The sequence below is a fragment of the Pristis pectinata genome, chromosome 15, assembly GCF_009764475.1.
Source record: "Pristis pectinata isolate sPriPec2 chromosome 15, sPriPec2.1.pri, whole genome shotgun sequence".
In the NCBI taxonomy this organism is placed as follows: domain Eukaryota; kingdom Metazoa; phylum Chordata; class Chondrichthyes; order Rhinopristiformes; family Pristidae; genus Pristis; species Pristis pectinata.
The window spans coordinates 50,416,806-50,443,588 of NC_067419.1; the positions used below are offsets into that span (position 1 = coordinate 50,416,806).

At 45.8% G+C, this 26,783-nt stretch overlaps 1 protein-coding gene across 12 annotated transcripts in view; it reads right to left on the reverse strand.

Moving 5' to 3' along the window:
- tspan11 (tetraspanin 11) overlaps window positions 1–26,783 on the reverse strand; it is a 107,078-nt gene that overhangs the window by 41,422 nt on the left and 38,873 nt on the right. For 7 of the 12 annotated variants that reach the window (XM_052030254.1, XM_052030255.1, XM_052030252.1 and 4 more), the window contains exons 2-3: window positions 12,357–12,548; window positions 4,007–4,081 (exon numbers count right to left, since the gene is read on the reverse strand). In XM_052030254.1, coding sequence (XP_051886214.1) covers window positions 4,007–4,081; window positions 12,357–12,548 — 267 coding nt within the window. Of the gene's footprint in view, window positions 1–4,006; window positions 4,082–12,356; window positions 12,549–21,821; window positions 21,918–26,783 lie in introns of all 12 variants that reach the window. The other 5 variants (XM_052030248.1, XM_052030251.1, XM_052030250.1 and 2 more) reach the window with 2 other exon arrangements.

Below are 26,783 nucleotides of genomic sequence, written 5' to 3' on the forward strand. Positions count from 1 at the left end.
AGGGGCCACGAAATATCCTCAACAAGTAGGATTAAGATTTTCAAGGCAGGTTTTTTTTCCATAGAGTGGTGGGTGCCTGGAACACACTCCCAGTGGAGGTGGTGGAAGCAGATATGATAGCAATGTTTAAGGGGCATTTATACAGACAAATGAACAGGCTGGGACTGGAGGGATACGGACCATGTGCAGGCTGATGGGATTAGGTTGGATTGGCATCATGGTTGGCTATCTCTACTCCCTTTCTTGAATAAAGGAACAACATCTGCAACACTCCAATCCTCCAGAAACTCTCCTGTCCCCATTGATGATGCAAAGATCATCGCCAAACTCTCCGCAATCTCCTCCCTCACCTCCCACAGTAGCCTGGGATACATCTTATCCGGTCCTGGCGACATCCAACTTGATGCTTTCCAAAAGCTCCAGCACACCCCCTTTCTTAATATCTATGTGCTCAATCTTTTCAGTCTGCTGCAAGTCATCACTACAATCACCAAGATCCTTTTCCATAGTGAATACTGAAGTAAAGTATTCATTAAGTACCTCTGTTATTTCTTCCAGATCCATACACACTTTCCCACTGCTGCACTTGATAGGCCCTATTCTTTCGCATCTTATCCTCTTACTCTTCACATATTTGTAGAATGCCTTGGGGTTTTCCTTAATCCTGCCCGTCAAGGCCTTCTCATGTCCCCTTCTGGCTCTCCTAATTTCCTTCTTAAGCTCCTTCCTGTTAGCCTTATACTCTTCCAGATCGCTAACATTACCTAGCTCTCTGAACCTTTTGTCAGCTTTTCTTTTCTTTTTGACTAGATTTATTACTGCCTTTGTACACCACGGTTCCTGTACCCTATTGTAACTTCCGTCTCATTGGAACATTCCTATGCAGAACTCCACACAAATATCCCCTGAACATTTGCCACATTTCTTCCGTACTTTTCCCTGAGAACATCTGTTCCCAATTTAAGCTTCCAATTTCTTGCCTGATAGCCTCATAATTCCCCTTGCTCCAATTAGACGCTTTTCTAATCTGTCTGTTCCTATCTCTTTCCAATGCTATTGTAAAGGAGATAGAATTATGACCTCTATCATCAAAATGCTCTCCCACTGAGAGATCTGACACCTGACCAGGTTCATTTCCCAATACCAAATCAAGTACAGTCTCTCCTCTTGTAGGCTTATCTACATATTGTGTCAAGAAACCTTCCTGAACACACCTAACAAACTCCACCTCATCTAAACCCTTTGCTCTAGGAAGATGCCAATCAATATTTGGAAAATTAAAATCTCCCATCACGACAACTCTGTTATTATCATACCTTTCCAGGATCTGTTTCCCTATCTGTTCCTCAATATCCCTGTTACTATTGAGCGGCCTATAAAAGACACCCAGTAAAGTTATTGACCCCTTCCTGTTCCTAACCTCCACCCACAGAGACTCCATAGATAATCCCTCCAAGACGTCCACCTTTTCTGCAGCCGTATCACTTCACACTTTTCTGGATTGAACTCTATCTGCCACTTCTCCACCCAACTCTGCATCCCATCTATATGCTGTTGTAACCTACGACAACCTTCTACACTATCCACAACACCACCAACCTTTGTGTCATCTGCAGACTTACTAACCCACCCTTCCACTTCCTCATCTAAGTCATTTATCAAAAATCACAAAGAGCAGGGGTTCCAAAACAGATCCCTGTGGAACACCACTGGTCACCGACCTCCAGGTGGAATACTCTCCATCTACTACCACCTTTCTGCCTTCTGTGGGCAAACCAACGTCAAATCCAAACAGCCAAGTCTCCATGGATCCCATGCCTCATGACTTTCTGGATGAGCCTACCATGGGGCACGTTGTCAGACAGAACGTAGAACATTATAGCACAGTACAGGCCCTTCGGCCCATGATGTTGTGCTGACATTTTATCCTGCTCTACTATCTAGCTAACCCTTCCCTCCCACATAGCCCCCCCTTTCTCTATCATTCATGTGGCTATCTAAGAGTCTCTTAAATGTCCCTAATGTATCGGCCCCAACAACATCTGCTGGCAGTGCATTCCATGCACCCACCACTCTCTATGTAAAAAAACTTACCACTGGCATCCCCCTTATACTTTCCTCCAATCACTTTAAAATTATGCCCCCTGTGTTAGTCATTGTCGCCCTGGGAAAAAGTCTCTGACTGTCCACTCGATCTATGCCTCTTATCATCTTGTACACCTCTATTAAGTCATCTCTCATCCTCCCTCTCTCCAAAGAGAAAAGCCCTCGCTCACTCAACCTATCCTCATAAGACATGCTTTCCAATCCAGGCAGCATTCTGGTAAATCTCCTCTGCGCCCTCTCTGAAGCTTCCACATCCTTCCTATAATGAGGTGACCAGAACTGAACACAATACTCCAAGTGTGATCTAACCAGTTCTATAGAGCTGCAACATTACCTCACGGCTCTTGAACTCAATACCCCGACTAATGAAGGCCAACACACCATATGCCTCCTTAACAACCCCATCAACCTGCACGGCAACCTTGAGGGGTCCCAAGATCCCTCTGTTCCTCCACACTGCTAAGAGTCCTGCAATTAACCTTGTGTTCTGCCTTCATATTTTATCTCCCATCGTGTATCACTTCACACTTTTCCAAGTTGAACTCCATCTGCCACTTCTCAATCCAGCTCTGCATTCTATCAATATCCTGTTGTAATCTACAGCAACCTTCTACAATATCCACAACACCACCAACCTTTGTATCATCAGCAAACTTACTAACCCACCCTTCCACATCCTCATCCAAGTCATTTATAAAAATCACAAAGAGCAGGGGTCCCAGAACAGATCCCTGTGGAACACCACTGGTCACCGACCTCCAGGCAGAATACGCTCCATCTACCACCACCCTCTGTCTTCTATGAGTGAGCCAATTCTGAATCCACACAGGTGTATCCCTGGATCCCATATCTCCTGAACTTCTGAATGAGCCTTCGAGGAGGAACCTTATCAAACGCCTTACTAAAATCCATGTACACCACATCCACTGCTCTACCTTCATCAATGTGCTTTGTCACATCCTCAAAGAATTAAATCAGGCTCGTGAGGCATGACCTGCCCCTCACAAAGCCATGCTGACTGTCCCTAATCAGCCTATGCATTTCTAAATGACCATAAATCCTGTCTCTAAGAATCTTCTCCAGTAATTTTCCCACCACTGAAGTAATCCTCACTGCTCTGTAATTCCCAGGGTTATCCCTACTCCCTTTCTTAAATAAAGGAACAACATTTGCCACCCTCCAATCATCTGGCACTACTCCTGTGGCCAGTGAGGACACAAAGATCATCGCCAAAGGTGCAGCAATTTCTTTCCTTGCTTCCCTTGATAACTTTGGATATATCCTAATATTTCTCAGAAGTTCCAGCACATTCTCTTTCCTCACGTCGACATGCCCTAGCATATCAGCCATCTGCACAAACGTCAAGGTCTCTCTCTCTCTCTGGTGAATACTAAAGCGAAGTATTCCCCCTTTATTCCTGAGCAGTCCTACCCTCACTCTAATCATTCTCTTGTTCTTCACATATTGCAGAATGCCTTGAGGTTTTCCTTACTCCTACTCACTAAGGCCTTCTGAGCTCTCTTAAGTCCTTCTTAAGCTCCTTCCTAGCTACCTTATAATTCTCAAGAGCCCCGTTTGATTTTTGCTTCCTAAACCTCAAGTATGCTTCCTTCTTCCTCTTGACTAAATACTTCAGCTCTTTTGTCAACCATGGTTCCTTCACCCTACCATCCTTTCTCTGTCTCAGTGGGACAAAACTATCCAGGACACCATGCAAGAGTCCCTAAACAGCCTCCATATTTCTTCTGTGCATTTCCCTGAAAACATCTGTTCCCAATTTACACTCCCAAGTTCCTACCTAATACCATCGTAATTAGCCCACACCCAAATAAATACTTTCCCTTAACTTGTGTCCCTAACCTTAACACAATTCATTTTATGAAAACAAAGGTACACTCACCCTTTGATAATAAACACAAGCAAGGATGCCGGCTACCAGCTCAATCAGGAAGATTAGCAAGAGTGAAGAAAAATACTGAAAAGTAGAGGAAAACATGATAAGATAAAATAACCATAGAACAATACAGCACAATACAGGCCCTTCGGTCCACCATGTTGTGCCGCCCTTCAAACCACACCTATGACTATCTAACCCCTTCCTCCCACATATACCTCTAACTTAAATTCCTCCATATGCTTATCTAACAATCTCTTGAATTTGTCCTCTCAATATCTTGTACACCTCTATCATGTCTCCCCTCATCCTCCTTCTCTCCAATGAGAACAGCCCTAGCTCCTTTAGTCTCTCCTCATAATCCATACTTTCTAATCCAGGCAGCATCCTGGTAAATCTCCTCTAAGAGCTGCGAAGTGATAAGATAAGATATCTTTAACAGTCACATGTACATCGAAACACACAGTGAAATACATTTTTTTGCGTAGTGTTCTGGGTACAGCCCGCAAGTGTCGCCACGCTTCCGGTGCCAACATAGCATGCCCACAACTTCCTAACCCGTATGTCTTTGGAATGTGGGAGGAAACTGGAGCACACGGAGGAAACTCACGCAGACATGGGGAGAACGTACAAACTCCTTACAAACAGTGGCCGGATTTGAACCCGGGTCGCTGGCGCTGTAAAGCATGATGCTAACCACTACACTACCGTGCCTGCCCTTCTTATGATAACCATAAACCTGGTAATCTTTTATTAGGAACAGTTCCACACATCATCCAACAGACAGACTTTACCGTAACACACAGGAAATTTAACCCAATAAGTTTTACTGTTAATGTTCCTACACCAATTATCTCTTCTCAGTCCTGCCCATCTCACTCCACTCTCATCACCCTCATGCCCCACCAAGTCCCCCTCAACTCCTTGATGCTCTTTGCTTCGATAACTTCATGCAGCAGTCAGTTCCACATTCTCATTACTTTATGTAAACAAATTCCTCACAAATAATTTTTTGTCAGTATTTTTTTTCATTTGTCTTCAACAATTCGTGCTGACTTTTCTTGGTTATTTCACTTTTGTCCAAGTGTTTGTTAAAGACCATTTCCAGCACCTTCCCCAGTACAAGGTTGGAGAGGCTGCCTGTACCGGCTTTCTCCTTATTCCTTTTCTGGACAGGACGTCACACCTGGGACCAAGGATGATTGGAGGATTATGGCCAACACCTCCACAATCCAACAAGCTTCCTGCAGGATTGGAGCTAATTTACAAGACTAATAGAAACTGTTCAACCAACTGTTCATACTTTGCAGCATCTCACCAGCACCAACATTACCCAAACGTCGGGAGCTGAGCTGCAGTTTGTCAATGGCACTTGTATCTGTGCATGCTCAGAGGCAGAGCTCCAGACTATGGTGCACAATTTCACTTAAGCATACATCTGCAAAAAACAAAGGTCCTCTACCAACCTGCCCCCATGTACAACTCCACCTTCTGACAAGAATGGTTCATGGTGAGATGCTGCAGAGAGTGGAACACCTCCCACATTTTCAGAACTACCCCTGGGTGAAGGCAGACGTTGCTGATAAAATTCACTATTGCCTTCCAAACCTGCAATTTCAACAAATGGAAAGGATGAAGGCTTTTGCTACAGAGCAGTTCCTTCCTTATCGCTGGGTCAAAAACCAAGAATTTGTTCTCTCTGTGCTGAGGGAGTATCTCAACCTCAAGGAAAACAACCAATCCAAAAGTTAGCTCACCATTTCCTTCTCAAGGGCAGTTCAGTTGTCTTTGACAGTGATACCCTATCCTGTAATTTAAAAAAACCTGTACATTTCTGGTTTTCACAAATGAAGCTGATGAGTGGTTGTGCATGTGTTTAATTCTTGGCACCACACCTTCTAAAGAAGGATGTCCAGGTCTTAGTGAAATGGGACAAGGGGCTTCAGTATTGTGGAGAAGTCGGGGTCCTTGTTCCTCGAGCTGCTTTCACCCATGACATTCTAAACCAGTTTTTGCTATTTGTCTATTGCAATGATAATTTAGAACTCCCCTTCATCGTTCTTCAGGACATTGGTTAGACTGCAGCAGACGTTGGCATAAAATATCAGTAGCACACATTCTCCAGGTGCCAGTAATCCTGACCTCACCAAGTTCATTTGCGATTTAAACATCTCTCTCTGGGAGATGCATTTGAACACAGATGGTAACGAGCATCAAGAGAATAAGTCAAAGAAGGAGACACCAGGTTCCAGCCATAGGAACATAGAACACTACAGCACAGTACAGGCCCTTCAGTCCACAATGTTGTGCTGACATTTTATCCTGCTCTACTATCTATCTAACCCTTCCCTCCTACATAGCCCTCCATTTCTCTATCATTCATGTGTCTATCTAAGAGTCTCTTAAGTGTCCAGATTCAAGCTTGAGTCAATATCTCCATTTGCCTCTGAGAATAAAATACACTACCAACTCAGTTATAAAGGTACCAGAAACAATTTAGCTACCAACAACACTGAACAATATTTCACCCCATTTTGCCCTAATGTAGCTACCAAGAGGACTGAACAAACCTCAGTCTGATACATTGTTCATTTACCTCACCACATTTACACAACCAGTGTTCATGGGTGTTCATTGCAAGGAAAATGCTTTCATGCAATAAGTGCACCAAATATCTGGGTTCAAAATACAATACACTGTGGGGAACATGATAAAGAACTGGCCGTGTTGTTCAGGAGGAACGTTCTAGACTGTGGGAAGAGATATGTCAGTTGGGCAGAAAAATGTCAAGTGGAATTTAATCCAGAGCAGCAACAAAATTGGTCCAGGTACAGTTTGCTGGACCAACCTGACCAAGAAACGTGATATAGACCATTCTGACAACAGACCATTCTGGAGTCTCACGCTCAGGCACAGAAATGCCTGCCTGTGCCCCTCACTAAAGAATCCCCCACCACTACTGCTCACCTACACTTTTCCCTGCCCTGCTGTGTATCAGAGCCAACTGTGATGCCACAGAATTGGCTGCTGCTGCTCTGAGAGGCCACCCCCACCAACAGTATCGAACATGGTGTAGATGTTAGAGAGGGGAGTGACCACAGGGCACTCTTGCACTGCCTGCATTTCCTGGTGGTCGCCCATCTCCTCTCTTTCTGTACCTGTGCTTGACCAACTCTCTAAAGGTTCTACCTACCACAGTTTTCCCATCCCACTCCTCATCACCTGATCTGTCTTAACCAATCTGCATCGTCATTAGTCTTGCACCTCACTCCTCTCCCCAGCTCTGCTTTGAAAGCTGACCTTCTCCACTCTCCCCTCAGTCCTGTCGAAGGCTCCCTGACCAAAAACATTGACTGGTTTCTCTCTCCACAGATGCTGCCTGACTGGCTGAGTTTTTCCAGCATTTTCTGTTTTTGTTTCCAAGTCCAGATTCTGCAGGTTGATTTCTTTTCCATTTGGGTCTCCAACATGACGACTGGATGCAGTGGACCTAAATGCAAGAAGTCTTTGACAGAATTGGCCTGGGAGATGTTGCAGCAGCAGGTCCCTCACAGGTACGGACAGAGTATTAAAAAAACTCGTGTGTTTCATGTGTTTTTGCAGGCTTTTTTGTTCTTGCAGAATTTAGCAGGGCCAAGAAAAAGGAGGTCATGTTAACCGGAGCGGCCATTTTGAAGCGGCCATTGTCGGAGTGGACAGAGTCAGAGTGAGCGGCTTTGGCACAACAGGCTTCGGCATCAAGAAGCAGAGGCCACACTGGTGAGTAGCTGGTAAGTAAAGGTAAGGTTTACTGTTATTGTTATAACTTTTAAGTAGACTACAGCTAGGTAGAAAAAAAAGTAGTTCAGATGGAGGGCAAGGCGATGTGCTGTAGCTGCATGATGTGGGAGCTCGTGGACCCTGCTGTGGTGCACGGTGACCACATCTGCAGTAAGTGCTTGAGGCTGGAGGAACTTCGGCTCAGAATTGATGAGTTGCAGCTTCAAACACTGCAAAACATCAGGGACGGAGAGAGTTATGTAGGTGCTGTGCATTGGGAGGCAGTCACCCCCCTTAGAGCAGGTACTTCTAGGGTGCAGGAGGCAGACAGATGAGTGACTGTCAGGAGAGAGAAAGAGTAAGGGAACAGGCAGACAGAGCAGAGGACCCTGGAGGCTGTTCCCCTCAATAATAGGTATTCCGCTTTGGATGCTATTGAGGGGGATGACCTACAGGGATCAAGCAGCAGTAGACAGGTCTCTGGCACTGGGACTGGTCCTGCTGCTCAGAAGGGAAGGGAGGAGAAGAGGAAGGCAACAGTGATAGGGGACTCGATAGTCAGGGGAACAGACAGGAGGTTCTGTAGACATGAGCGAGAATCCCGGATGGTATGTTGCCTCCCAGGTGCCAGGTGCCAGGGTCCAGGATGTCTCTGTTCAGGTCCACAGCATTCTTGAGCAGGACGGAAAGCAGCCAGAAGTCGTGGTACATGTTGGTACCAATGACATAGGTAGAAATAGGGATGAGGTCCTGAAAAGTGAGTTTAGGGATCTGGGCAGAAGGCTGAAGAACAGAACTGCAAAGGTAGTACTCTCGGGATTACTGCCTGTGCCACGCGACAGTGAGTATAGGAATAGAATGAGGTGGAGGATAAATGCGTGGCTGAGGGATTGGAGCAGGGGGCAGAGATTCAGATTTCTGGATCATTGGAACCTCTTTTGGAACAGGTGTGACCTGTACAAAAAGGACGGGTTGCACTTGAATCCCAGGGGGACCAATATCCTGGCAGGGAGCTTTGCTAAGGCTACTGGGGAGAACTTAAACTAGAGTTGTCGGGGGGACCCCTGCTCCTTGTGATTTTTATAAGTGACTTGGATGAGGAAGTGTGTTAGTAGGTTTGCAGATGACACAAAGGTTGGCAGTGTTGTGGGTAGTGTAGAAAGTTGTCGTAGGTTACAACAGTATATACTGTAGATGGGATGCAGAGTTGGGTGGAAAAGTGGCAGATAGAGTTCAATCCAGAAAAGTGTGAAGTGATAAGGCTGCAGAAAAGGTGGACGTTGTGGAGGGACTGTCTACGGAGTCTCTGTGGGTGGAGGTTAGGAACAGAAAGGGGTCAGTAATTTTACTGGGTGCTTTTTATAGGCCGCTCAATAGTAACAGGAATATCAAGGAGCAGATAGGGAAACAGATCCTGGAAAGGTATGATAATAACAGAGTTGTTGTAATGGGATATTTTAATTTTCCAAATATCGATTGGCATCTCCCTAGAGCAAGGGGTTTACATGGGGCGGAGTTTGTTAGGTGTGTTCAGGAAGGTTTCTTGACACAATATGTAGATAGGCCTACAAGAGGAGAGACTGTACTTGATTTGGTATTGGGAAATGAACCTGGTCAGGTGTCAGATCTCTCAGTGGGTGAACATTTTGGTGATAGTGATCATAATTCTATCTCCTTTACAATAGCATTGGAGAGGGACAGGAACAGACAAGTTAGAAAAGCATTTAATTGGAGTAAGGGGAATTATGAGGCTCTCAGGCAGGAAATTGGAAGCTTAAATTGGGAACAGATGTTCTCAGGGAAAAGTACGGAAGAAATGTGGCAAACGTTCAGGGGATATTTGTGTGAAGTTCTGCATAGGTACGTTCCAATGAGACAGGGGAGTTATGATGGGGTACAGGAACCGTGGTGTACAAAGGCTGTAATAAATCTAGTCAAGAAGAAAAGAAAAGCTTACAAAAGGTTCAGAGAGATCTGGAAGATTATAAGGCTAACAGGAAAGAGTTTAAGATGGAAATTAGGAGAGCCAGAAGGGGACATGAGAAGGCCTTGGCGGGCAGGATTAAGGAAAACCCCAAAGCATTCTACAGGTATGTGAAGAGAAAGAGGATGAGACATGAAAGAATAGGGCCTATCAAGTGCAGCAGTGGGAAAGTGTGTATGGATCCGGAAGAAATAGCGGAGGTACAATGAATACTTTACGTCAGTATTCACTATGGAAAAGGATCTTGGTGATTGCAGTGATGACTTGCAGCAGACTGAAAAGCTTGAGCACGTAGATATTAACAAAGAGGATGTGCTGGAGCTTTTGGAAAGCATCAAGTTGGATAAGTCGCCAGGACCGGATGAGGTGTACCCCCAGGCCACTGTGGGAGGTGAGGGAGGAGATTGCAGAGCCTCTGGCGATGTTCTTTGCATCATCAATGGGGACGGGAGAGGTTCTGGAAGATTGGAGTGTTGCAGATGTTGTTCCCTTATTCAAGAAAGGGAGTAGAGATAGCCCAGAAAATTATAGACCAGTGAGTCTTACTTGTGGTTGGTAAGTTGATGGAGAAGATCCTGAGAGGCAGGATCTATGAACAATTGGAGAGGTATAATATGATTAGAAATAGTCAGCATGGCTTTGTCAAGGGCAGGTCCTGCCTTACGAGCCTGATTGAATTTTTTTGAGGATGTGACTAAACACATTGATGAAGGAAGAGCAGTAGATGTAGTGTATATGGATTTCAGCAAGGCATTTGATAAGGTACCCCATGCAAGGCTTATTGAGAAAGTAAGGAGGCATGGGATCCAAGGGGACATTGCTTTGTGGATCCAGAACTGGCTTGCCCACAGAACGCAAAGAGTGGTTGGTGACAGGTCATATTCTGCATGGAGGTCGGTGACCAGTGGTGTACCTCAGGGATCTGTTCTGGGACCCTTACTCTTTGTGATTTTTATAAATGACCTGAATGAGGAAGTGGAGGGATGGGTTAGTAAGTTTGCTGATGACACAAAGGTTGGAGGTGTTATGGATAGTGTGGAGGGCTGTCAGAGATTACAGCAGGACATAGATAGAATGCAAAACTGGTTTGAGAAGTGGCAGATGGAGTTCAACCCAGCTAAGTGTGAAGCAGTTCATTTTGGTAGGTCAAATATGATGGCAGAATATAGAATTAATGGTAAGACTCTTGGCAGTGTGGAAGATCAGAGGGATCTTGGGGTCCGAGTCCATAGGACGCTCAAAGCAGCTGCACAGGTTGACTCTGTGGTGAAGAAGGCATATGGTGTATTGTCCTTCATCAATTGTGGAATTGAATTTAGGAGCCGAGAGGTATTGTTGCAGCTATATAGGTCCCTGGTCAGACCCCACTTGGAGTACTGTGCTCAGTTCTGGTCGCCTCACTACTGGAAGGATGTGAAAGCCATTGAAGGGGGTACAGAGCAGATTTACAAGGATGCTGCCTGGATTGGGGAGCATTCCTTATGAAAGCAGGTTGAGTGAACTCAGCCTTTTCTCCTTGGAGCGACGGAGGATGAGAGGTGACCTGATAGAGGTGTAGATGATGATGAGAGGCATTGATTGGGTGGATAGTCAGAGGCTTTTCCCCAGGGCTGAATTGGTGGCCACAAGAGGACATAGGTTTAAGGTGCTGGGGAGTAGGTATAGAGGAGATGTCAGGGGTAAGTTTTTTTACTCAGAGAGTGGTGAGTGGGTGGAATGGGCTGCCGCAACGGTGATGGCGGATACGATAGGGTCTTTTAAGAGACTTTTGGATAGGTATGTGGGGCTTAGAAAAATAGAGGGCTACGGGTAAGCCTAGTAATTTCTAAGGTAGGGACATATTCGGCACAGCTTTGTGGGCTGAAGGGCCTGTATGTGCTGTAGGTTTTCTATGTTTCTAAGTGCTGGTGAATCATTGCTTCACCTGGAAGGAGTGTCTGGGTCCCTGGATGGAGGGAAGGAGGAGGGGAGTGGACAGGTTTTGTGTGACAAGTGTATGAGGAAGATTGGTGCAGATGGGAGAGTGGACCAGAAATGGAAGTAGGAACAGTCCCTTTGGAATACTGAAAGGGGCGGCAAGAGGGGTTCATCTCATTGAAGGTACGGAGAGGACAGGTGGTCCATGCACCAAAGGAGTTTCGTTCACAGTTTACTTCTAATATTGAAATTGAAAACAACCTCTCACATTGCTGAAATATTTCCCTTCTCTTCTTTTATTGACACCACTTCTGGACTGACCTTGGCTCTTTACTGGTCCATTAGAGTGTTCACACCCTGACCCTCACACCTTGACCCCTAGACACCTAGACACCGACATATTTCCAACTTGTCAATAAAAGGAAACAATTCCATACTTGGTAGTTTGAGATATTGAGTCAAACACACAGAAAATTCTGACACTGCCTCAAATTTCCCAAAGTAACCATAAGAAGGCTGTAAGTCCACGGTCAGTACCTTGCACCCACTGCCACTTTTCTGGTAGACGTCAGCAAGATTTCCAGGAAAATGTTGCTCTGATACAAGTAACAAGATGTAGTATCGATAAAATGTTTTGCATAATTGATCCTTAGACAATGGAACTCACCATGAGTTGTTCTCAGGTGAAATACTTACTGCTACAAGGGCAGACTTCTGCTCCCGAACAACTGCACAACACCCAAGAAATCCAGTGATCGTCACAAGGCTTCCAGCAAAGACAAGGATACAGGCAGAGACGGCAAACGTACTGGATGGCAGGAGGCTCAGGTAGTCTCTCTTCTCATTCAGCGTCCAAGTCCCAGTGAGAAGCACACCAGCACCTGCCACCTTCAGAGGCAAACAACAGGCACATAGGGTCAAATAATCACTTGGATTTTATGTGGCAACTTCAAACGGAAGAGCTTCATTCCATAAAACAGACAACACTTGGTGAGGCCAAATTTGGAGTATTGTGTGCAGTTCTGGTCACCTACCTACAGGACAGCTATCAATAAGCTTGAAAGAGTGCAGAGAAAATTTACAAGGATGTTGCCAGGACTTGAGGACCTGAGTTACAACAAAAGGTTAACTAGGTTAGGACTTTGTTCCCTGGAGCACAGGAGAATTGAGGGGAGATCTTATAGAGGTATACAAGATTATGAGGGGTATAGATAGGGTGAATGCATGCAGGCTTTTTCCCCTCAGGTTGGGTGAGACTAGAACTGGAGGTCATAGATTTAGGGTCAAAGGTGAAATATTTAAGGGGAATCTGAGGGGGAGCTACTTCACTCAGAGGGTGGTGCGAGTGTGGATCGAGCTGCCAGCGGAAGTGGTGGATGCGGGTTCAACTGTAAAATTTAAGAGAGGTTTGGATAGGTACATGGATGGGAGGGGTTTGGAGGGATATGGTCCAGGTGCAGGTAGATGGGACTAGGCAGAAGATCAGGTCAGCATGAACTAGATGGGCCAAAGGGCCTGTTTGTGTGCTGTAGTGCTCTTAGATAAAAGGCACAGAACACTTCAGCACGTAGGCTGGGTGCAAACGGAATCCAGCACTGCGCTTGAGACACCACCTGACCAACATTTCCCGGTCACTCCCCAAGCTCTTCTGACCTCCCTTTCAGACAACTGCAAACTTTCTCAGCAACAGTTTCTGGCAGAGAATTTCACAAACCATCCTTTCTGGGATTAGGTCCTGGTCAGCATGGACTGGATGGGCTGAAGGGCACATTTCCATGACTCCATCTTCCCTCAGGTAAAGATCCCACCATGCAATTTGCCTTTCTTTTCCTTGTTCCCCAAAGGCATTGCTTCACTTCTCTCCCTGGAATTATGCTGACCTGGAGGAACTGGTTCCTCTCCAGTCCTCTGGGACCTCCAGGCCAAGTGCAGGCAGATCCTGTCTCTGAGAATCCCCACCACTAACTTCCCCGCCACAGATGTTAGATTCATCGGCCTGTAGTTCTCTGACTTGCCCTTGCAGCCCTTCTTAAATAAAGGCACAACATTAGCCAGTTTTCTGGTACCTCATCTGTGGCTAATGATGATACAAATATCTCTGCCAGGGAACCAGCAATTTCTTCCACGGCTTCTCACCATGTCTTAGGATACACTTACTCAGACCCCAGGGATTTATCCACCTTTATGCACTTTAAGAATGCCAGCACATCCTCTTCTGTAATGTGGATATGCTTCATCACGATTCCCTTCCCTGAACTCCCTCGCTTTTATAACTTCCTGCACAGTAAATACAGATGAGAAATATTCATTTAAGATCTCACCCATCTCCTGTGGCTCAACACAGATGCTCACATTGATCCTTAAGGGGCCTATTCTCTCCCGAGTTACCCTTCTGCTCTGAATATACTTGTAGAATTTCTTAGGGTTCTCCTATACCTTATCTGCCAAAGCTACCTCATGTCCCCTTTTTGCACTCCTAATTGCCCTCTCTGATTTCCATGGAATTCCATTTATTTTCTCATTGATAGAACATTCCAGATCATATCAACCTTCTGCATGAAGACTTTTCTCATGTTTTCTGTTGCAAATTATTTTAAATTTGATTCCTCTGGTTACTGATCAGAAACAGGTTGTCCTTAAAATCCCAAATGAAATTGAAGATGTTTATTAAATCTTTTTCTTTACCCTCTGTTGCTCCAGTCTCTACATGCAACTCCTGTCATTCTCTCTATTTGCCGTCTCCCACTCATTGAAGGTCATTGTTGACTCTCAATACCTCTGCCCAGCTGTTTATGTGTGTTGTAAGTGGGAGCAGGAGAAACCGTGAAACACTTGTCGTCTCGTCAGAGCAGTTTGATTTTCCCTCTGCCCACAGCCTGTTGCCTCCACTGCTGCCTCAGCCTCATTCTGCTGACCCCATGTGTATCAGTACTGCCCTGACTGACCTAACGTACAAACTTCACTTTGATTCATTTCTTTGCGTTTCTGTCTGCAACCATCAGTTATCACATTTACATTCATGAAATGGTATTGCTCATTTTGCCTGTGCCAAGTATATTGCTCTTTCCCCTCGACTTCTTTCAGGCGTTTATTTGATTCCATAGAACAGTACAGCACAATACAGGCCCTTCGGCCCACACTGTTGTGCCAACCTTTAAACCTCGCCTAAGACTATCTAACCACTACCTCCCCCATATCCCTCTATTTTAAATTCCTCCATATGCTTATCTAACAATCTCTTGAATTTGACCAATGTACCTGCCTTCACCACCACCCCAGGCAGAGTATTCCATGCCCTAACCACTCTCTGGATAAAAAACCTTCCTCTGATATCTCCCTTGAACTTCCCACCCATTACTTTAAAGCCATGCCCTCTTGTATTGAGCATTGGTGCCCTGGGAAAGAGGTGCTGGGTGTCTACTCTATCCATTCCTCCTAATATTTTGTATACCTCTATCATGTCTCCCCTCATCCTCCTTCTCTCCAAAGAGTAAAGCCCTAGCTCCCTTAGTCTCTCCTCATAATCCATACTCTCCAATCCAGGCAGCATCCTGGTAAATCTCCTCTGCACCCTTTCCAATGCTTCCACATCCTTCCTATAATGAGGCGACCAGAACTGGACACAGTACTCCAAGTGTGGTCTAACCAGAGTTTTGTAGAGCTGCATCATTACCTCGCAGCTCTTAAACTCAATCCCATGACGTATGAATGCTAACACACCATAAGCTTTCTTAACGACCCTATCCACATGTCAGGCAACTTTCAGGGATCTGTGGATATGAACCCCCAGATCCCTCTGCTCCTCCACACTACCCAGAATCCTGCCATTAACTTTGTATTCCACCTTGGAGTTTGCCCTTCCAAAGTGTACCACCTCACGCTTCTCCGGATTGAACTCCATCTGCCACTCCTTAGCCCAGCTCTGCATCCTATCAATGTCCCTTTGCACTCTTTGACAATCGTCCGCACTATCCACAACACCACCAATCTTTGTGTCGTCTGCAATCTTTCCAACCCACCCTTCTACCCCCTCATCCAAGTTATTAATAAAAATCACAAAAAGCAGAGGTCCCAGAACCGATCCTTGTGGGACACCGCGAGTCACAGCCCTCCGATCTGAATGTACTCCCTCCACCACAACCCTCTGCTTTCTACAGGCAAGCCAATTCAGAATCTACATGGCCAAACTTCCCTGGATCCCATGCCCTCTGACTTTCTGAAGAAGCCAACCATGTGGAACCTTGTCAAATGCCTTACTAAAATCCATGTAGACCACATCTACTGCACTACCCTCATCAATCTGTCTGGTCACCTCCTCAAAGAACCCTATCAGGCTTGTGAGACATGATCTTCCCTTCACAAAGCCATGTAGCCTGTCACTGATCAGACCATGATTCTCTAAATGCCCATAGATCCTATCTCTAAGAATCCTTTTCAACAGCTTGCCCACCACAGATGTAGGGCTCACTGGTCTATAACTCCATGGACTATCCCTACTACCTTTTTTGAATAAAAGGCTCAGCAATCTCCTCCCTCGCCTCGCGAAGCAGCCTGGGGAATATTCCGTCAGGCCCCGGGGACTTATCTGTCCTAACATTTTCTAACAGTTCCAACACATCCTCTCTCTTGATATCAACATACCCTAAAACATTAACCTTTTGAAGAGTCCTGTGAATCTGCTCCTCCCACCCATTGAAGCAGAGTATTCCTGACATAACAACTCACTGCATAAAAGACATCCTTGCAGCATTTTGTTTTTTGCCTAATGCATTTAAAGTTGTGTCCTCCGGTTATCAATACTTCTGTCCCTTGGAACTGTTTCTCTTTATAATTTCTGTCAAACTAACTCATGATTTTGGATACTTCTTGTGGAGTCAGAGACATGTTGCACAGAAACCAGCCCTTCAGGCCAGGATGTCCTTGCCGCCCTTCAAGTACCTGTTCTAAATCCATTTCCAGCACTTGGCTCATCACCTCTCTGCCTTGCATCATCCAAATACATTTGAAAAATTATGAGCGTGCCCGATTCCACCATCCCCTCAAGCTGTACAGTCCAAATTGCAACCACCCAATCATTGAATTCTTCCTCAGATCCCTCCTCCCCTGTACCCTAACCCTCTGCTTTTATTCACCTCCGCCAAGGAATCATTTTTATCTCCTCTATTTATCTCCCTCATTGTTTTATATTCTTCTGTCACGTCCCCCCTTAGCTTCCACTGCTACAAGGAAGACAAATCCAGCCCATCCTGTGTGTCATCATAACTGAAATGCTCCACCCCAGGCAAAATCGTTTATCAAGTGTTTCCTTAACCTTCGCTGTTCCGAGGAGAAAATCCCCAGTTCCCCATTGTCTGACACTTTCAACCCTGGGACAACTCCAGTAAATCTTCTCCACACTTTCTCAAAAGCCATGACATCTTCCTAGAGAACTGAACTCTGTCCCTCAACTGGGAACAAGCCAGGAATTTAGAGGGTTGGCCTCACTTTCTGACTCTTGTGTGCTTTCTCCTCTTTTAATGAACTCCTTTCCCGATTTTCAGGTATTCCACATCTCTGATTTTGCTTTTGTGTTTCTTAGCAGATTTGTTAGCCAAGTTGAAGCCTGTAATATTATAATTGGAATTGGTTTATTATTGTCATTTGTACTGAGGTACAGTGAAAAACTTGTCTTGCCTACCATTCATACAGAGCATTTCATTACAGAGTGCATTGAGGTAGCACAAGGGAAAATGATACAGAATGCAGAGTAAAGTGTCACAGTTACTGAGAAAGTGCAGTGCAGGTAGACAATAAGGTGCAAGGTCATAACCAGGTAGATTGTGAGGACAAGAGTCCATCTTATCGTACTAGGGAACCATTCAATAGTCTTATAACAGTGAGATAGAAGCTGTCCTTGAGCCTGGTGGTATGTGCTTTCAGGATTTTGTATCTTCTGCTCGATAGGAGGTGGAAGAGAGAATGTCTAGGATGGGTGGGGTCTTTGGTTATGCTGGCTGCTTTACCAAGGCAGCAAGAAGTGTAGACAGAGTCCACGGAGGGGAGGCTGGTTTCCGTGATGCGCTGGGCTGTGTCTGCAACTCTCTGCAGCTTCTTGCCGTCCCGGGCAGAGCAGCCACTGTACCAAGCCGTGATGTATCCAGATAGGATGCTTTATATGGTGCATCGATAAAAGTTGGCGAGTGTCAAAGGGGAAATGCCAATTTCTTTAGCCTCCTGAGAAAGTAGAGGTGCTGGTGAGCTTTCTTGGCCGTGGCGTCTACGTGGTTGGACCAGGACATGCTATTGGTGAAGTTCACTCCTAGGTACTTAAAGGTCTCAACCTCATCACAGCTGAATAGGCTGACAGGTGTTAATATTAAAAGAACAGATGGTTGTATAGAAGGTGTGTTCGGTTGCAGGGACCAGCATTGTAAAATAGGTGTTTCCATCCAATCCTGTATAAAGGATCTGCACACACAATCCCTCCAGGTCCCTGAATCCGACCACACCACCTTCTTTACAATGCAGGTCCCTGCATCAGACCACACTATCTGGAACATCTGTCTCCATGTATCCTGCACTATTGTATCCCTTCCAACTTCTCTGTGATAAATACTACATTGAACATTACAGCACAGTGTAGGCCCTTCAGCCCACGATGTTGTGCCAACATTTTATCCTGCTCTAAGATCTATCTAACCCTTTCCTCTCACATAGCCCTCTATTTTTCTATCATTCATGTGGCTACCTAAGAGTTTCTTAAATGTCCCTAATGTATCTGCCTCCACTACCTCTGCTGGCAGTACGTTCCACAGACCCACCACGCTCCGTGTAAAAAAAAAATTTGCCTCTGACATCCCCCCAATACCCTCCTCCAATCACCTTAAAATTATGCCCCCTTGTGTTAGCCATTTTCACCCTGGTCTCTGACTGTCCACTCGATCTATGCCTCTTATCAAGTATTTGCAGAGTTTACCGGCTGGACATCATACTCCCAATGTTTCTCACCATCCTCCTCACTATTTGATCCATTTTCATCCAGAAAGGCACGAGGCATAGGATCCATGGAAAGTTTGCTGTGTGGATTCGGAATTGGCTTGCCCACAGAAGACAGAGGGTGGCGATACATGGAGAGTATGCTGCCTGGAGGTCGGTGACCAGTGGTGTTCTGCAGGGGTCTATTCTGGGACCCCTATTCTTTGTGATTTTTACAAATTACTTGGATGAGGAAGTGGAGGGATGGGTTAGTAAGTTTACAGATGACACGAAGGTTGGTGGTGTTGTTGATAGTGTAGAAGGTCGCTGCAGGTTACAACAGGATATAGACAGGATGCAGAGTTGGGCAGAGAAGTGGCAGATGGAGTTCAATCCCAAAAAGTGCAAAGTGGTACACTTTGGAAGATCGACTTTAAGGAAGAGTACAAGGTTAATGGCAGGATTCTTAATGTGGAGGAACAGAGGGATCTTCATGTCCAAGCCCATACACTATGTATGGTGTATGGACTAGTGGTGACCCCTGCAGAACATCACTAGTCACTGACCTCCAGGCAGAATACTCTCCACCAACTGCCACCCTCTGCCTTCTGTGGGCAGACACTGTAGTGTAGCAGTTAACGTAACACTATTACAGCGCTAGCGACCCAGGTTCAATTCCGGACACTGTCTGTCAGGAGTTTGTATGTTCTCCCCATGTGTCTGCATGGGTTTCCTCTGGGTGGTCCAGTTTTCTCCCACATTCCAAAGATGTATGGGTTAGGAAGTTGTGGGCATGCTATGTTGGCGCTGGAAGAGTGACGACACTTGCGGGCTGCCTCCAGAACACTCTACACGAAAGATGCATTTCACTGCGTGTTTCAATGGACATGTGACTAATAAAAAAATCTTATCTTATATCCCTCAAAGTTGCCAAGCAAGTTGATAGAGTTGTTAAGGCAGCATATGGTGTGCTGGCCTTCACCAGTCGGGGGACTGGGTTCAAGAGCCGCAAGGTAACGTTGCAGCTCTATAAAACTCTGGTTAGACCACACTTGGAGTATTGTGTTCAGTTCTGGTTGCCTCATTATAGGAAGGATGTGGAAGCTTTAGAGAGGGTGCAGAGGAGATTTACCAGGATGCTGCCTGGATTAGAGAACATGTCTTATGAGGAAAGGTTGAGTGAACTTTTCTCTTTGGAGTGATACAGGATGAGAGGCAACTTGGAGGTGTACAAGATTATGAGGGGCATAGGTAGAGTGGACAGCTAGCACCTTTTCCCCAGGGCAGCAATGGCCAATACCTGAGGACATCAGTTTAAGGTCAGAGGAGGAATGTTGAGGGGAGATGTCAGAAGTTGGTTTTTCTTTATACAGAGAGTGGTGGGTGCCTGGAATGCACTGCCAGGAGTGGTGGGAGAGGCTGATAGGGACACTTAAGAGACTCTTAGATAGGCACATGGATGTAAGAAAAATGCAGGGTCATGGGCTGTGTAGGAGGGAAGAGTTAGATTGATCATGGAGTAGGTTTATATAGGTCGGCACAACATTGTGGGCCGAAGGGCCCGTCCTGTGCTGTACTGTTCTATGATCTAAGTTCTATTTCTGAGCCTACATTTTGAAACAATGCCCTACATATCCATCCAGGTCATTACAGAGTCATACAGGCACTTCGGCCCAACTGGTCCATGCCAACCAAGATGCTCATCCAAGGTTTTCGCATTTGCCCGTGTTTGACCCATATCCCTCTATCTATCCTATCCATGTACCTGTCCAAGTACCTTTTAAATGTTGTTAATGTACCTGCCTTAACCACTTCCTCTGGCAGCTCATTCCACGTACATACCAGCCTTTATGTAAAAAGGTTGCCCCTCAGGTTCTTATTAAATCTTTCCCCTCTCACCTTAAACCTATGCACTCTAGTTCTCGATTCCCCAACCCTGGGAAAAAGACAGTACATCTACCCTATCTATGCCCCTCATGATTTATACACCTCTATAAGGTCTCCTGCACTCCAAGGAATAAGGTTGGGGGCAGTCATTAACAACCAAGGCGCACAGGAACTTTTTCCTCACAGAGGATGCCGAATCTCTGGAGGGTTTTGCAGGCTAGAACACTGTGGGGAAGCAGATACATTTTTGAAAGATCAGACATTGGTGTGGAGGTGGGGCCTGGGTCAGATCAGCCATTGAATGGTGGGGTCGGGTGGGCTTGGCTTGAGAGGCTGAGTGGCCAACTCCTGTTCCTAGTTTCTGATGTTCTTAGGTTCTTCTGAAATGTTGGAGGGAAGAATTGTTAGATTCTGTGTGGTTTAGGATGCATTTTTGTGTTTTAAATTTCCACATTAAATATCATGCATTCTGATTCATTTTAACCACTTCCATACTTTACAACTGATGAGGGTTTTTGCTCTGCATTAAAGTCGATGGAGCGGAGGAGGCTGTGTGGGGAGTGACAGAGGTGTAACAAATTATGATGGGCACAAACAGGGAGACAGGTGAGGCCGCATTTGGAATATTGTGTTCAGTTTTGGTTACCCTGCTGTAGGAAAGATGCCGTTAAGTTGGAAAGCGTGCAGAGGAGATTTACGAGGATGTTGCCGAGACTCAAGGGAGGTTGAGACTTTATTCATTGGAGTGTTGGAGAATGAGGGGTGATCTTACAGAGGAGTATAAAATCATGAGGGGCAAAGACTGGGTGAAAGCACGTCCCTTTGTCTGAGATTCTCTCACTAGTGGAAACGTGCCTCATAGTCGGGCAGGTAGTAGTGCTGCCGCCTCATAGCTCCAGCAACACAGGTCCGATCCGGATCCCTGGTGCTGTCTGTGTGGAGTATACACGTTCTCGTTGTGACCGTGTGGGCTTCCCTTGGGTGCTCCAGTTTTCTCCCAGATGATGTAGGTCGATAGGTTAGTTGGCCGCCATAAATTGCCACTAGCATGTCGATAAGCAGAAGCGAGTTGAAGTGTAGAGGTGGAAATGTGGGAGAATAAATGGCTTAAAGTTGGATTAGTATAAAAATAAGTGGTTGATGGTCACTGAAGACTCGGTGGGCAGAAAGGCCTGTCTCTGTGCTGTATTTTCTTTTGACCTCTCAGGATCTTGTACAATTCAATTTCAATTTGTGAGTGAGCCCTGACCCAGGTGAGTGGCTGAGAAACTTTCCCACATCGCCCACTGTGTATTGTCTTGGTAACAGTGACTCACTTACCCAGAAGATGATGTTAAAAACCAACAGCAGATACTTTAAGCAGATTGTCAGATAGTCTTCAGAATCCTTTTTGTACTTTTTGGTCATTGTGAGTTACTGAAAAAACATCCAAAACAAAGCAAACGTACGCTTTATTGAAACAAATAAGAAAGTGCTGCACTTTGATGTAACCCAATGGTGAACCAGACCATTAACTAGTCCCTGGACACTATCACCCGTTTTTATACTTTAGTCACAATTTAGTCTCAGGTTTAGCTGTGAGTAGAAAGCTTTGTTTCGGGAGGGGGAGATTTCCATGGTACAATTTCAGTGAGAAGATCAGCCCATTGAACCGTTCTATCCCATTCCCCCTTCAGCCCATTATGTCATGCTCCCTTCAGCCCATTGAGCTGTACTATCCTGCATTCCCCCAGCCAATGCTTGGATATGAAGAAGTGGAACAGTGAATTCTTGATGCAAATTTATAGCTACAGGACTAAATAAGTTCAATTATTCTGGCTCCTGCTTAGTGAGCTGATATAAGCAGAGATGTGTTGGGGCATCTCAGACCCGCGGAGGGCACATCCTATAAAATGTGGGAGGGCAAGGACACCACAGAAGGAGGAAGTGTTGTCGACGGGAGGAGCTCAAGCAAGAGCTGATGTCACTACAGGCCGCCCTTGACGCTGAGTGTCACATGGAAAACATGCTTCAGGAGGTGTAAACCCTACACCTTGAGACAGTGAGGTGAAGCGAGGGTGGGCAAGTTCTGGAGTTGTTCGGGCAAACTCTAGGGGCTTTCTAACCAGTACCAGTACTGATGAGGGACAGGAGAGAGCAGCAAGAGCTGAGACCATATCCCCATGGGTGATTCAGCTGTAGGGCAGGGAGTCGGGTCGAGGCAGCAGTTGTTGTTGAATGAAAGGCAGGGCTGACAGTATAAAGTTCTGGGGTACAGCAGTTTCAGATGTGACAGAGGGCTCCCTAATCCTGCCAGCTTTGTCATTCTATAAACATAACAGAAGCAAAGGGTGGCCGGAGTGGTCCCCTTGGGAACCAAAGGGCTAATCTACGTGTGGAGCCAGGGGATGTGGGCAAGGTTCTAAATGACTACTTCTTGTCTGAACTCACCACGGAGAAGGATGTAGGGGAAAGTAAGTTTGGGGAGGATGGATTGATAGACTGGAGTAGGTCAGTATTAAAAGGTGGGGGGGGGGGGGTGGTGCTGGAATAAGGGTGGATAAATCCCCAGGGCTGATTACGTCTATCCCAGAATGCTCTGGGAAACAAGGGAGGAGATTGCTGGGGCCCTGAGAGGATTTTTTTTTTAAAACACATTCACTAGCCACAGGCAAGGTATCAGAAGACTGGAGGATAGTTAATGTTATTCCTTTATTTAGGACGGGCAGCAAGGATAAGCCAGGTAACTACAGGCTGGTGAGCCATGTGTGGTAGGGAAATTATCGGAGAAAATTCTGAGGGGCAGGATTTGTACACATTTGGAAAGACAGGGATGGTCAGCATGGCTTTGTGTGGGGGAAATCCTGTCTGGCGAATTGAATCCAAAATCGGCTTGGTGATAGGAGATGGAGGGTGGTGGAAGGATAAGTTTCTGATTGGAAATCTGGGTTCACTGATATACCACAGGGAGCAGTGCTGGGACCTTGGCCATTTGTGATATATGTTAATGACTTGGATGTGAATGTAGGAGGCATAATTTATGAAGTATGCAAGTTTGTGGATGACACAAAAATTAAGTGTTGAAGGTTGTCTAGGGCTACAGCAGGATAGAGAGCAGATGGAAAATTGGTGCAAAGCATTAGTAGATGGATTTTAATCCTCAACACTGGTGCCCCACAAGTCTGCGTCCTCAGCCCCCACTCTACTCCCTATACACTCACGACTGCCAGATTCCCCGAACTCCATCTACAAGTTTGCAGATGACACCACCATTGTGGGTCAAATCTCAAATAACGATGAGTCAGAGTACAGGAAGGAGATAGGTAGCCCAGTGACGGTGTCATGACAACAAGCTTTCCATCAATGTCAGCAAAAGAGCTGGTCATTCACTACAGGAAGTGGGGCGGTGCACATGCTCCTACATATATATCAACGGTGCTGAGGTCGAGAGGGTCAAGAGCTTCAAGTTCCTAGGAGTGAACATCAATAGCTTGTCCCAGTCCAACCACGTAGACGCCATGGCCAAGAAAGCTCACCAGCGCCTCTACTTCCTCAGGAGGTTAAAGAAATGTGGCATGTCCCCTTTGACCCACGCCAATTTTTATTGATGCACCATAGAAAGCATCCTATCTGGATACATCACAGCTTGGAATGGCAACTGCTCAGCTCGAGACCACAAGAAACTGCACAGAGTTGTGGACACAGCTCAGCAAGTCACGAAAACTAGCCTCCTTTCCATGGACTGTGTCTACACCTCACTGCCTCAGAAAAGCAGCCAATATAATCAAGGACCCAACCCACCCCAGACATTCTCTCTTCACCCTCCCCCCTCCCATTAGGCAGAAGATATAAAAGCCTGAAAACATGTACCACCATGCTTAAGGACAGCTTCTACTCTGCTATTATAAGACTATTGAACGGTCCCCTTGTAAAATAAGATGGAATCTTGACTCCACAATCTACCTCATCATGGCCTTTGCACCTTATTGTCTACCTGCATTGCACCTTCTCTGAACTGTAACACTTTACTATGCATTCTGTTATTGTTTCCCTTGTACTACCTCAATGTACTGACGTGATGAAATGATCTGTATGGATGGCATGCAAAACGAGTTTTTTTACCGTATCTTGGCACGTGACAATAATAAACCAATTTTCAAGTGCGAGGTGATGCATTTTGGGAATTCAAATAGGTGAAGAACATTTACAGTAAATGGTAGGGCACCAAGGAATGTTGATGAACAGAGATACCTTGGGGTTCAACTCCATAGTTCCTGGAAAGTAGAAACACAGGTAGCTAGGGTGGTGAAGAAGGGGTATGGTAAGCTTGCCTTCATACGTCAGGCATAGAATATTAAATTTGAGACATTATGTTGGACTTGGAATATTATGTGCAGTTCTGGTCACCACACTACAGGAAGGATGTGATTGCACTGGAGGGAGTGCAGAGGAGATTCACCAGGATGCTGTCTGGATTGGAGGACTTTAGTTATGGGGAGAGATTGGATAAGGCTGGGCTTGTTTTCCCTGGAGTGAAAGAGGCTGACAAGTGACCTGATAGAGGTACATACAATTATGAGAGGCTTGGATAATGTAGACGGTCAAAATCTTTCCCCATGATAATAAGGGCATCAAAAACAAAAGAGCATGAGGTGAGAGGAAGGATTTTTAAAGGGGTACTGAGGGGCAAGTTTATTTTACAGAGAGTAGGTGATATCTGGAACATGCTGCCAGAGGTAGTGGTGGAATCAGATACAATCACGACATTTAAATGGTACTTAGGCAGAGAAGGATACGGTTCTAACGCAGGCAAATGGGATTAGTGTTGATGGGCACAGAGGTCAGCATGGACATTGTGGGCTGAAGGGCCTGTTTCTGTGCTGTACATCTGAATGACTCTATAGCAGCAACAGTTATATGGGTTTCTGTAGCTAGGCAGGCACTTCTGTGGTTGTAGATGATGGTTTGTTGTCTCCCTGGTTCCATAGTTCAGGAGACCATTGAGTAGCTACAGGTTATTCTGGAGCGGCAGGGTGAGCATCAGCTATCAGTCATCCAGCACAGAATCCGGCCCTTTGGCCCAACTGGTCCATGCTGTAAACACTCCCTCCCTCCACTGCCAGTGCACAGTGGCTGCAGAGTCTAGCATCTACAAAATGTACTGCAGTTACTCTTCCAGCTGCTCTGACAACACCTCCCAAACCCACGCTGTTACCAAGGATGCAGGGGAACACCCCCACCTGCAGCTTCCCCTCCAAGTTGCACACCACCCTGACTGGGAAATATCTTCATCATCACTGGGTCTAAACTTCCTCCCCAACAGCACCGTGGGAGCACTTTCAACAGAAGGACTGTAGTGGTTCATGGAGGCACCAGTTCTCAGGGGCAGTGAGGGATAAATACCAGGCTCCTGAAAGTGAATGGAAGTAGGCAGCATGTAGTTGTGGTTCACATCAGCACTAACAACTTACGTAGAGAAAGGGTTGAGTTTGGAAAGGGCTTGAGGGAGCAATCTGTGATTAATCTTGGCTCCAGGAACCCAGGAGTGAAGAAATGGGAAGATATTGCAGAAAAATATGTAGCGGGGCAGGGCTTCAGACAGAGGGATGGGGGACAGGGGTGCATTATTGGGATCAGCTCTGGAGAAGATGAAACATATGCAAGGTGAACCTAAAAAGACGACAGGCACTTTCCCAGCAGGGAGTGTAGCAATTGTTGTTGGGGAGGGTTTAAGCCAGCCTAGTAGGGGATGGGACACTGAACAATGATCCAGAAAGGAGCAAAGCAGAAAAGTTAAACATAAGGCTGAGAATTAATAAGAGTGTTTGGAAGGCTGAGCACACAAAGGGAAGCCTGGTTGGTTTTATGTAGATAAGTGGCACCAAGGGAGGCTTGTCATTCCTAGTCACAGGGTTTTCGGACAAGATAGTGACAGGAAGTAGAGGGTGAGACAGCGATATTGGTGAGAGAAACAATCCCTGCTGCCAGAGGAGTCGCATGTTGGGAGGGTTGTTCCCCACGGTTGCATGGGTTAAACTACAAAGGGACAGTCACCTTGTGGGGAATGCAGCATGGTTTCCCAGCAGCCCAAAGGAAATAGAACATTACAGCACAGTACAGGCCCTTCGGCCCACAATGTTGTGCCGACATTTTATCCTGCTCTAAGATTTATCTAACCCTTCCCTCCCACATAACCCTCCAATTTTTTTATCATTCATGTGCCTATCTAAGAGTCTCTTAAAGGTCCCTAATGTATCTGTCCCCACCACCTCCACCGGCAGTGCATTCCACGCACCCACCACT